This window comes from Parasteatoda tepidariorum, chromosome 7, assembly GCF_043381705.1.
Source record: "Parasteatoda tepidariorum isolate YZ-2023 chromosome 7, CAS_Ptep_4.0, whole genome shotgun sequence".
Taxonomy (NCBI): domain Eukaryota; kingdom Metazoa; phylum Arthropoda; class Arachnida; order Araneae; family Theridiidae; genus Parasteatoda; species Parasteatoda tepidariorum.
In genome coordinates this window covers 64,812,377-64,825,785 of record NC_092210.1, presented here as the reverse complement: position 1 = coordinate 64,825,785, position 13,409 = coordinate 64,812,377, and the positions used below count along the sequence as shown (strand labels likewise).

General features: G+C 26.2%; 1 protein-coding gene across 1 annotated transcript in view; it reads right to left on the bottom strand.

Annotated features, from left to right (window-relative positions):
- The window catches only part of LOC107452668 (degenerin unc-8), a 22,099-nt gene extending 17,891 nt beyond the window's left edge, over positions 1–4,208 (bottom strand). The window contains exons 1-4 of the mRNA XM_016069216.3: positions 3,961–4,208; positions 2,802–3,099; positions 1,278–1,350; positions 341–429 (exon numbers count right to left, since the gene is read on the bottom strand). Coding sequence (XP_015924702.1) covers positions 341–429; positions 1,278–1,350; positions 2,802–3,091 — 452 coding nt within the window. The 5' untranslated portion in view covers positions 3,092–3,099; positions 3,961–4,208. The remainder of the gene's footprint in view (positions 1–340; positions 430–1,277; positions 1,351–2,801; positions 3,100–3,960) is intronic.
- Positions 4,209–13,409: the final 9,201 nt, after the last annotated feature.

The window sequence follows — 13,409 nt, the reverse complement described above, 5'->3', positions numbered from 1 at the left end:
TATATATATATATATATATATATATATAATCGAACTATATAAATACTATAAAATTTATTGTTCCAGAACACTATTCTTATCTTAATTTTGATTGCATTATATTATAATCTCAAGGTTGCATACATTCATTTATCAAATTTTAGGACAGTTGCTTTTGCGCAACTTAGTCAGGAAATGTTTTTATCAGTAATGTTGGCGTCTTCTTGAAATAATTGTTAAAATAGTTTCGTAGAAAACAAAACAAAATTAAAATGGGTAGGTTGTGGCATTTTATATAATAAGGCTAAATGTCAATTCAATTTATCAATGCATAAAATGTATATTTTAAATTTGTATGTACCTTTCGATGTCCAAAACCATTTCGTCCAAACCATATCCAAACAAAAATATGTCTTTCTCCGAAGCATTACGAAGATATTCATCTTTAACCTATAAAAAATAAATAGCAGCTTACTTATTTGTTAATAGAATACAAAACAGTAAGTAGTAATTGTATTTTATACTAATAAATGGTTGTCTTAAATCTAGCTGAATATGATATTTTTCAAGTAACGACAAGCGGATCTTATAGGAATTGTAATCGGAACAGCCAACAAGCGGTTGAATTTGTTAATATATATTATGAGCGTTTTATTGTTTTTTGTTGTAATAAATGCGATGCATTTAAGCTGCTAATTAACGACTTACTTACCAACTAGTCCGGCAAAATAAATTTTGAGTTAGTAAGGCTTGAAGACTTTACTGACTTAGTAGTCACTTTTTTCTCAAACCAAATTAATCGGCAACTGATATCGATAGATCCTTTTAATTTAATAGCCGCTTTTTGCACACCTATTTTTGTTTGGATTAAATTTTTGATAAAAAAATTTTTTATACAGAAGAATTTTTGGCTGTACGAAACTAATTCAACATAGTACTCATAATAGTCTTTAACTATATAAATATGTGACAGAATTTAGTTAAACCTACAGATTTTAAAGAACTTTATGAAAAAGTATTTAAAGAGGGAAATTAAAGTAAATGTATACATTAAAACTTTGTGAAATGCTAAAGAAATTTCCTTTCACGTGAATCTTTCCTCCACAAATTAACGGACTCTGAAGAATCAATATGTACATTTGAATGAAAATTCTGTTTTCCTGAGTATATTTCTACATTTGATGTACTTTTATCATTGAACGATTTTTAACAAAAGCGATTGAAAAAAGTGGCGGGTTTATTTAATTTGTGTGGTGACAATTTCGCATTAGATAATATTAAATTAAGGAAGTTTTTACCCTTATATCTGTGCTATCATCCGTTGGAGAACAATGGTCCGGATATTTTTCACAGTATTTACTTCTTCTCATTCTAAAATACATATTTATACTAACATAAACTGATACAGTATAAGCAAATATGTTTTAACCATTTAAGTGTTTTGGGAAAAAATTAGCAATAAAGATAAAATAAAAGTTTAATGTCCTTTGTGTCGTGTGTCATTTTTAAGAGGAAAAAAATAGAAATTAGCATCTCTTGAAGTGCTTTTTTTTCTTTTCTTTTGTGTGCGTGTGTGAGCGTTGTTATGTGCTACTGTGACTTGTAAGTCTAAAAATGTAAAATAAACTTTCAATACCGTTAACCATCCATTTTATAATATCATTGTTGCATATCATTGTTAATTGTGCTTTAACTTATTTACTCCTAGATTTTTAGTCACTCCTTTACTTGTTCACTTTTAGTCCTTTAGTTTACTGCTATATATTAAGTCAGTTGTGTAAGAGGAAAAAAAACTGTTAAGGTAAATCATATTTTAATATAATAGTAAAAACACCTCATCTTTAAAGTTTAAACTCAGTGGATATTTGCTTCTATTTATTTTATAACTAATTAGAGTTTGGTTTAAAATACTTACTGTCATAGCTGTTTCATTAAATTACTTCGCTGTTTTATAGCAGGTTCAGTATTTTAATATACAGTTGAACTCGTTTATAACGAGCTCGGATTTAACGAGAACTCGGATTTAACGAGGGAAACGAGAATGTTTGGTTGGATCAATATTAAGTCTATGGAACAGAAGTCGCTTTTAACGAGCAAGACCCGGTTTTAGCGAGCAATATTTTTCTGTCTGGCAATCTTTTTTCTCATCGTTCTAGTCTTATCTTTTTTTCAAAATGATATGAAATGCGCGATTTAAAAGTAAGCTGACAAACTATTTTAAATATGCAGATTAATGAAAAAAATAAATGTTTTGGTAAGAATCTTTTCCTTTCCGTTTATATTTCCTTTCCTTTAAGACTGTAGCGCAGCTAAAAATTTTTTGCTGGTTTGAGGGGGGGTTAGTTGTCACTAATTAGTGACTAAATTAAGATAATAAGATTAGTAAATTAAGATAAATATTTAATTAAATTAATTAATGTAATTAAAGTAAGTAAGTATTAATTAGATTTTAAGTCAACTCAATCATTTGACCTCCCAAGCCCCGCCCCCCTCTTCTGATTGCACGTCTGCCTTAAGGACCCTTTTATTACGAGCACTCGGATTTAACGAGTACATGTTACGGTCCCTTTGTGCTCGTTATAAACGAGTTCGACTGTATGTTATTAAATTTTCCCATTGACTCCCTTGCTTGTCATGGAGAAAACAATTTTAAAATAATATTATTTACTTACGCACAATTTGCATTTTAATATGAACTACCTACTGAAAATATTATTACAAGCTTCATTGCCCTCTCTTTGAAACATTTAGTGAATTATTAAAATTTAACTTATGCAGAGTAAAATAAACGTTAAAAATTATTTAGTAAAATACTGACTTACTTTTGGCTGTGGCACAATGTGTATGCTGGGGCTATGTATTTTTCGGGCTTAACGATGTCAATATTTACAACAGTTGGAAATTCTAAAACATAACTTAGAAAAGTAATCACTTGATATATAAATGCAATTGTAAATATCAGAAAAATAAAAGATTTAAAAATTTTCCTTTTGATACTGCCTGTTGTCAAAATTCCAGTTAAAGCACTCAAAGATGATTCCTTAAAAATATCTGATGCGTATTTAACTACTGATGTTTTCTTTATTCTCTCGTTAGATATTTCTTCAGACATCTTGAAACCTACAAAATTCACAAGTTCTTGTATGCAACAAGCTCTGCTTCAAGTATTACGGAACATGATAGAGAGCAAAAAAACTTTAATTTTTACCATAATAATTACAGTAAAATTGCTGATTCATTCTAATAAAATAAATATCATTTTAAAAATTAAATTTTAAAAATTATGATAATATTATAATATTTTACGGTCAAATTGATTTTATGGATAATGCATCCAAAGTGCCAGTATTTTATACGGTAATAGACCCGGAGTTTTTTACAGAGTGGCAACTAAATATTAGAAATATACTCATGTTATTATCACTTTTGTATATTCTTCTTTTATTTTTAAATATGTTTTAAAATGTCAAGACATAAAAAGGTACAAAAATTGTGAATCGTTTGTCTCCTGCTAAAAAAACAAAAAACAAATTTTGATTTACAGTTTCCGTATGCATAAAATTTAAAAACATTTCTGTTTGACTTTAAGTAAATAAGAGTTAATTTAAGATTTTTCATTTGCATTAAAAATTAGCGCTTCATTTTCGTTTTCGGTTTTATAAATTCTGCATAAGCTAACAGAAACAGTTTTTTTCTTCAAAAATATGGCAGAAATTATTTTAAATTTGTCACGTTCAAACTGTAACTGAAGCTTCTTTAATCATATTCTACATGATGTCCATAAATTCTATTTAATTTTAATGAATGTGTCAAACAAAATAGAAAAATCTAAAGCAGAATTTGTAGCATTTTTTTCAGTTAATGCATCTTTTATTATTTAAGAAACGCCCTTTGCTAATTTCCTTTGAAATTCTACTTTATTTAATTAAAAATAATATTTACGTAGCAACGATTATTTATTAATTAAATAATAAAATTTACCTTTTGTTTCAAATAGCTCATATATATTCTTGAATATTTAATATTCTAAGATTTCTTTTCATCCTATCTGAGGCATGGCTTCATCTTTATATAAAAGTTTTAAATTCACGGGTCTTTAAAATTACGACACATTATATTTAGTTCCTTTTCTTTCTCATGCGCTCATATAGGCTAGAAAGCAAAATCCTCGTCAACAAACGCACTAAGAACTTAAACCAACCTCCGTCGTCATCGTCTGCGCAACGTCTGTTCTACTTGGACATCCATTTTCTGTCTCCACGGTGGTTAATGATCCATTCCATAAGATCACTTACTTCATTTTTTTACAACAGATGCATTGTATATGATTTGTTAAAGGATCTTTAAACAGGTACTAAAAGAGAAAAAAAATAGGGTGTTACAGAACCACAAAGAAATAAACTCAAAATTAAGATGAATGATACAAAAATTATTCTTTAAATAAAAATCATCGTGCACCGTAACAAACAATTGCTGTTGAAAAAGAGAATTAGAAGACTTTTTTGATTGAGATAAGATTGTTTTGGATAATTTTAGCATATTTCTTAGTAGGATTTTTGAAAGAAAAAATTTAGATTTGAATGTTATGCCTAACAGGTATTAAGGTTTTTAATGTTTGACTTAATCATGTTAACAATTTATATAGATACTATTAGAAGCGAGTGAAATGCATTTTCTGATAATTATTTTCTTCCATTAGCTATTATTATTTAAGTTTTTAGATGGTTGAAGATAAAAATAGTTTTCGCTAGAAGAAAACTGTTGAGACATGTATCTGAAATTGAAAAAAAAAATCCATATCCTAAATACATATCTCATACTTTGGAACAGATAGGGAAAAAAACACGTTGCGATGAGCCATGGTTCAAGATGTGATAATTAATTACTGTATATATTAATTTAAATCCTGATTTTATACGTTAAATTGCACTATGTCTTAATATTTCCTTTTTTAGAGAAATTTTGCTTTTCACCTTAAAGCCAAACATGATTCTCATAGAACTCTTGTTAAAAGAACAATCGAAAATTCGTACTACCTTAAAAATATTCATGTTTGTTGCATAGCTTATCAGATTATAGAAGCTTATTGCGTAAGTCAAAATATAGTTACAACCATTTATACAACTCGTTGAATCGAAAAGAATTTTATGTATATAAATAATTGTTTACCCATTTTAGTTTTTTAATTCTCCCACGAATTAGAGCTTTCCAGGTAAATTTATTTAGATTCACACTGAAAATCTGAGTTAGATTTAAAAACATTATGGGTAATAGAGCAAAAATATATGTGGTGATTAATGGTTAGGATAAAGGCAAACGTTATGAAGTTCGGTTCATAATGGTCATATATTTGAAGACTTCAAAATCTCCACTTTCGCTAACTGTATCGACCATTAATAACTAAAAAATAAATCATTTTTTTTAAATTTCTCCATTTTCACAAATCAGTATCTTTCATTCGAATTTAAAATTTATTCAAAGAGTATATTACACATCTATTATTTCTATATTGATATTCCATATTGTTCAAGATTTTAAGGGATTAATGGCTTATTAGTTAAACTTTATGTAAATCATTAATTTTTAAATTATTTTCTGAAACTAGAATTTACATTTTTCCTTTTGAAATCATTACTTTTAAACAATGTAAACAAATTTTATGCTTAACTATTCAATTTTTTTCAACTATTATTAAATACAATAATGAAAATTAATAAATAGTTTGTGAAAAATTGTGAAAAAATTGCCCAATTAGATAAAAAAATCCGAAATCCAAACCGTTGAAAAATAATGTATGTTTATTCAGAGAAAATACGTTTCTGAAATAAGTAATTAAGGTTACCTAATACTATAATTTTCTTTATGGTTACCTGAAATATGCTCATGTTAACCATTAACTTTCAGTTCTAGAATGAGCAAATCCGTTCATTAGAATAAAAGTTATTTAAGATGTTCATATTTTTATTTTGCACTTGGTAGTATTATAACAAAAATATATTTCTAGGATGACTAGAGACTATTTTAAATCACAAATTGTAAACGATTTGGGCGCTTGCACTAAGCAATTGTTTTGAGGGCAAGAGATTTTATCAAAATAGTTTACCTCTTTCTTGTTAATTTTCGCTATCATTTCAAGCAAAATAAGAGCATTGTTTTATCTTATGAAATTTTAAAAAATTAAGAAATTTATAAGTCACTTTTTTATTTATAAGATTTGAACTTTTTTTATAATCAACAACAAATATTTTGTATATGACGCATAGCATATATCTATAAAAAAATAAATAAATAAAATAAAAATATCATTACGCTAGAAGGATGCTATTTGACGTTTTATGCATCATAAAATGACGACGCCCTCTTAACGACAAAAATACCCTTTTTCATGAAAATAATTATGTGGTGTTTTCTAAAATAGCTTAATTTAAACGCTACTTAAAAAAATTAAGCTTTAAAATATGTATTTTTATCCTTCTAAAGCTTTTAATAGAAAACTACTTGAGAAATTTGTTGAAAACATGAAGATAACAAGCTTCAAGTAGAAATAGTGTTCCTGTTTAAAAAATATTTTTTCTTAAATTAATAAATAACCTAATTAAAAAACTATGAGCAAAAAAAATTATCACCTATTTTTTAAAGAAAATATATAGGTACATCGTGTTGATTTTGATTTACAACAGCGAGAATCAACTAATAATAGATAAAGAACAAAGTGTCACAGAAAGCATTATCGTGCAATGCTCTAAATTTTTGGTTAATTGTAGGTATTATAAAAAGTAAATTAAAAACAAATTTTATATTATAGTAAATAATGAATATTAGTCCGATAATAGTCATAAAAGTCCGATGATAGTCATAAAGTCCGATTTCAAATTTTTGAAAGTCTCTTTTCAGATCTTAGCGAAATTTTATCCATCCCATCTCGATTAAATGATATCAATTACCATAATGTTGATAAAATGGACTAAACATATTTGATAACACAAAATAAATGTGTATTTTGTTTTATGAATGCATAAACCTCTCACCTTAGAAAATGCATTCTTGAAAATATAGCTCAAAAAATTTATTAAAAAGAGCAGTCATGAATTTAAACTCCTTTACCGTGATTTTTATTTTTGTCGTTTTGCACCATATTTATAAAATTAATTATACGAATCAGATTTCGTACCTGTCTATGAACTCACCACGAAACAATTTTATCTAAAACATGCTTTTATAATTAATTAGTATTATTTTCAACTTACTTTAATTATGAAATATTTTAATATATTACGCTATATAATAAATTTATTGTGATGTCAAAGTGACTTAAGATGATCAAAGTGCACGATGGAAATGCATTCATTATCTACTTAAATAGTATAAGATCAGAAATACAGTGTTGTACAAGCAGAAAAAATGCTTAGACATATTGTTGAGAGATATTACATTTAGAATAGAAGAATAGAATATTAAGAAAGCTGAATAATATGAAATATCTGACGGAGAAAAAAAATTTAATTTTACATAACACACAGTATTGATTTTATTCTAATGATTAAAATCATTTTAATTATTATAATACTTTCCAAAACTTGAAATAATAAAATGCTAAGTTAGAGAAAAATAGACTACACTAACTGTATAAAGAAATTATATGCTATAGAATTAACTTATTTGCTATATCATATGAGTAGATAAGTCCTATAATGCGTCATGAAGCATATAATTTTGTTAAGGACAAAATGTAAGTAGTTTAATGTATGTAGTATAAGTAGTTTCAAGCTTGATTAATAATGTTTAAATTTAAATAAAACCAATTCTGATTTATCACTTTACAAATAGCTTAATAAAATTTAAAACTGGCGTCAGATAACTAAAAAGATATACCTGAATGAATGCATTGCTATTTAAAGATCTGGAACAGCACCCCCCCCCCGCCAAAAAAAATATTTAGATACCTTAACACAAAGTCGAGGAGAATTGTTTTTTATTTTTTATTTGATATTTCTAGATGCATTTAGTGGATGGAGATAAAAATAAATAGATAATTTTATGAAATAAACTGCACATTCAGTTTAGTTTAGTTTAGCGTATATAGATGGCAGCATGAATTATTTCAAAGAGGAAACTCCTAGAACATTTTATGATTTTACTTTTTTAAAAACTAAATTTTATAGCATTAAATCAATTTTGTCTTAAAACGCATGCCTAGGAAAATTTATATCTTAATAAATATTTCTCATGCAACTCTTGCTCATTTTAAATAATACACAGCATACGTAATAATCTCGAATATTAATATATAAATGTATAATTTTTCAAAATCATTCCTTGATCATGCTTACTTTTTTCAGAGTTTAAAATAGGAAATTAAAAAAAAAATACTTAGCCCTGTAGAAAAAAAATACAAAAAGGAAAGTTATTGAAAAGTTTTATAGTAAATTAAAATTAATTTAGGCAATCTCTCAAAATATTATTAAAATACAATTAAAATATGTTTATATTAAAAAAACAAAAAGAAAAAACTTTTTTTTTTTTGCATTAGATGTAAAATAATTCCATGATAGAGATTAATTGTATAATAAAGTGTGAAAATTTCGAAGGCAGTGCAGTGTAACCTTATTTGTGAACATATATGGGAATGCTATTTTTAAAGGATGATTTAAAGATCGCAAGAACAGGCAAGATATCTCAATTTTGCCTTAAAACTTTGAGACTCTGATGAAATTAACACTGCAGATAATTTTTGCCCGAATTAGGGTTCGAGGTTTAAATTTTTCAGACTTCTTAAGGCTATTTATGCTTCTCGTTTTGTTCTCCATTACCGAGTTTTCCTTGTAACGATTCTTATTATTATTAATGAATATTACTTAATAAATAATATTAATATAGGTAAATCATAATATATAGAGACAAATATAGATTTTTGTCTCTAAAAAAGAATATTATTCAATGACTTTATTCTCTCACTTTATTTCCCTCCATAAGAAAAAAAATCACCTAAGAATAAATTTTAGACATTCATGCATTCAACATTCAACTGAAACTTGGGTGTAATTTTTTAAAATAGATCCACCATTTTAGTTACAATGAGAGGAAAGCCATAAGACTCCTCACTTTTATTCTACGGTAACAGGACTCTTATTTTCCGATTCAACTAGCACTAAGATTAGTTTTTGGCAGCACTTTAATCTTTTTTTTTCCTTCATTTATGTAAACACAAATTTCCGTTTAATTGAAAAAAAGAAAGAAAAGTAGCTTTCCAAAGTACAATTATCATGAATGCGAGCTATATAGTTGGTACTTACTTTTTATCTTATTTTCTATTTTTATTTTCCGTTTCACAGAAAAGCCAGCTAAATTTAAAACACTCTTAATAAACTTGAATCAGTAGAAATACAACTTGAAATTAAGCATTTTTATGTAGCTTGCATGATTTCGCTACGATATTTTAGAAAAAAGTAATAGCTTTTTTTCGTCTCAACTTAAAAAGAAAAAGTACGAGAAGGATTATCAAATTTCAAAAATAAAGTAAAACTATATTATTTTTAAGCTGCTTTTCATTATTTGTAGTGATATTCCAATGCATAGCTGGTAGAGAATTGAATGTCATGTGAAGAAATTCATTAATTAATTTGTTTTGAGCAGGAGTTCGTTAATTGGAACAAAACGTGATCCTTAGTATTGATATCAAGTTAATTATTTACCTAATGAATCGATAGTAGAAGAGTCTTTTTTATGCTATAAAACATGGAATTAATAAAAATACTTTCACTTTTAGAACTGCCCTAGAAATGTAAATGAGCGTTTGTTGAAATAGAAGTTGTTTGTATGTTACAGTAATTACAAACTTCCCTTTAGTCACATGGTATATTTAAATTGAATCTTTTTTGTTACTGTTTTGCTGTTTTAAAATAATTTTAAATTTATCTAAAAAAAGGTAAAAAATGACATTTTTCAGGAAATTTAAGCCTTTCTTAAGTTACACTTCAGAATTTAATTAGATTTTTTATGCTTGTGTTCAAAATAATTTTTAAATTATCTAAAAAATTGTGAAAGATTGTATGTTTTAGGAATTGTAAACCTTTCTTTAGGTATATGCCATACTTAAATTGTGTTTTTATGCTTGTATTTCAAAATAATTTTCAAATTATCTAGAAAAAGGTTATATGTTTCAGGAATTGTGAACAATGTTTTAGTTAATGTCATATTTAAAAAGTATTTTTTTCTACTTGTATCTTAAAATAATGTTTTAAATTATCTAAGGAAAAGGGTAAAAGCTTGTATATTCCATGAATTGTAAATTTCCTTTACTTACATGGCATATTTAAATTTAATTTTTTATAATTGCGTTTTAAAATAATATTTTGAATCATTAAAAAATAATAATTACTTATTAAGGAATTAAATTTATAAGTTTCAATAACTCAGCATATCAAATTTGTCACTAATTATTACAAAAGTTAACGAATTACAGAAAAATTTTCATTAAAAAAATAATTTCCTTTATATTCTAATTTATTTTAATAATGCATTTATTCGAAAGTTATCATCAATAACTAAGCACATCATATTTGTCACTAATTTTTACAAAAGGTAACGAATTTCAGAAACATTTTCATTAAAAAAAATAATTTCTTTTATATTCTAATTTATTTTAATAATGCATTTATTCGAAAGTTATCATCAATAACTAAGCATATCAAATTTGTCACTAATTACTACGAAAGTTAACGAATTTCAGAAACATTTTCATTAAAAAAATAATTTTTCTTATATTCTAATTTATTTTAATAATTCATTTATTCGAAAGTTTTCATCAATAACTAAGCATATCAAATTTGTCACAAATTATTACACTAATTACTCTACTAATTACTACTTTGTCACTAATTACTACAAAAGTTAACGAATTTCAGAAACATTTTCATTAAAAAAAATTTCTTTTATATTCTAATTTCTTTCAATAATGCATTTATGTGAAAGTTATGCATAATATTTCACAAAACCTCTTAGATTTACAGATATATTTACCCTCACCTTTATTTGAATAATAAACTCCTAGCGATAGGTATACAGTAAGATTAAACTTTGAATATTTACTGAATAGAGTTTCCCAATTCCACATCCATAAATGGATATCATCAGATTTATGAATAAAAGAGAATAGTCTCAGATTAGCGTATTCTCTTATTCATCTATTGTCAAGTTACACATTAAATCTGTCGTTTATGAAATATAAGGACGAATTAGAATGACGAACGTTTCAATTCAAACATTTAGCACAATGGAATGATTGTTATAATTATGCGGGACATAAAGTGTGATTTATTAAGTGCTATATTTCAAATATATAAAGATATATTAAGTATAGTTATATAAGACTAATGCATCATGAAACATAATCCTTCTCATTGGAATTACTGAGAGATACATGCTTAATGTAATTGTTCTGGTACATAAACTTAATTTTATTTTACGTTTGAAAATAATTAAGTCTACCTTTTCAAGTTTTATGGATAAATTATTAAGAAAAGTGTAAGAAAACCAAGCTTACATAATTTCTTAAAATAGGTGTTCCTGTTATGTAGAAGTTATGTCATTTTTATAAGATATGCAAAATTGAACCCAGCTAGTGTTTTAATATAGCTTAATCGAGGGCTCCGGCAAAACAATATAAAAGGGGGTGCAACCCTCTAACAAACTACCCCTCCCCCCCAACAAAAAAACATTAAAATATTCTGTTATTACATTTCATTTTGTTATTGCATATACTTCCATCTGTTAATTTTTTTTTACGATACATTTCTTCATTGTTAACAAGATATTTAAAATACGAATTATTTATACAAGATATTTAGAATACGAATTTCTTGTGCTTGCAAATTTTGCCACAATAAACTGTATTGATGGCGCTGGCATAGTTACCTGGCATACTATGCCAGCACTAACTAACTTTGAAACACAAATAACTACAAACATTAGTTTCGTATACTAACGTATTTGCGCATGCTTATTATTGATATTTATTGTGTTGATGAAGTTTTACAGTTGTGAGAAGTCAGTTTGTGTTATACACCTTTGTTAAACTAAATAACTAATAGAAAATATAATATTATTCACATTTTATTAAATGAAATTTAAAAATATAGCTTAGATATCTGCCAAGTTTGGGCATGCTCAGTGTGTATAAGAAAAGAATTAAAGAACAACTCCGAATTCATTCAAAAAATTATAAACAGATTTGAACAGCTAACAAGACGATTACAATTCTTGTTTGATTAAAAAGTTTTTGCATTGTTATGCATCAATAATTACTTAATTATTTGTTTTTAAATAAAAATATTTTTAATAAAAATTTTTTATAACAAAATTATTTTTCTGTAACTATTTAATTTAAAAAAAAAAAAAGCCAGAGGGATGCAAGTGCAGTCTCTTGCACCCCACTGCCGGCGCCCTTGAGCTGAATATGATAACATTGAATCATAAAAACAAGTTTCTACATATGAAATAATGAACAGATTTTTATATACATTCCATTTTCTTAAAATTTCATATTCCTACTTCCTTGCTTATTTACATATAGAAAGTTACGTGTAAATGAAAAAATAGTAAAGTAAAATAGTAAAGTAAAATAGTATGTAGTTTTAGTAAACATTATGGATCTAACACCCAGCATTTCTTTAAATTTTATTGAAGCACTTAAATAATGATTTTAGTAAAATTAGTAATGGAATATGATTTTTATATGTGTGATAAAATTCAATAAATGTGATGAAATTTTATCATTGATACCTTAGAAATGTTATCATAGCACATGGCATTAAAATTATTCTTTAGTTTTGTATTTCTTACTAAATATTTTTGAAAAGCAAAATTTTCGGTGAACCGTTACTATTTGAAAAGAAAAATTATTAAAATAATTAGTTTAATACTACTTTTCCAGAATTTTTTCTCTGCTTATAAATGGGTTAAAAAATTAAACTGGGTTAAAAAATGTAATTATGGGTTAAAAAAAATTAAACTATTTTTGCCAGATTAAAAATGAAAAACAATTGACTCATCACTTGCAAAAGACTTGCAGGGAGAATTAAGCTGGTAACAGAAGTTTATTCCATTGACAATGTGCCTTATGTATTTGCTCTTTGTCAAACAAAAATAGACATTTAGCACGCTTTTTGATATTGTCTTTGGCCTTAGAAGCAACAACAACACAGAACTGTTTTCTCCTTTTAGATTTACTTTAAAAAAATAGTCTTATTTTATCTATTGTACACTATCTGACAAAAAAGTATTCAGTCACTCATTGACAAGGAATCGGAGAATTCTGAGACGTATATTAATAAGACGTATTAGCACCGTAACAAACTACACTGAATAATATCCAACCTGGAAACACACCAGGAAATAATATCCAATCTGGGCCGGGATAGCCTGGTCGCTAG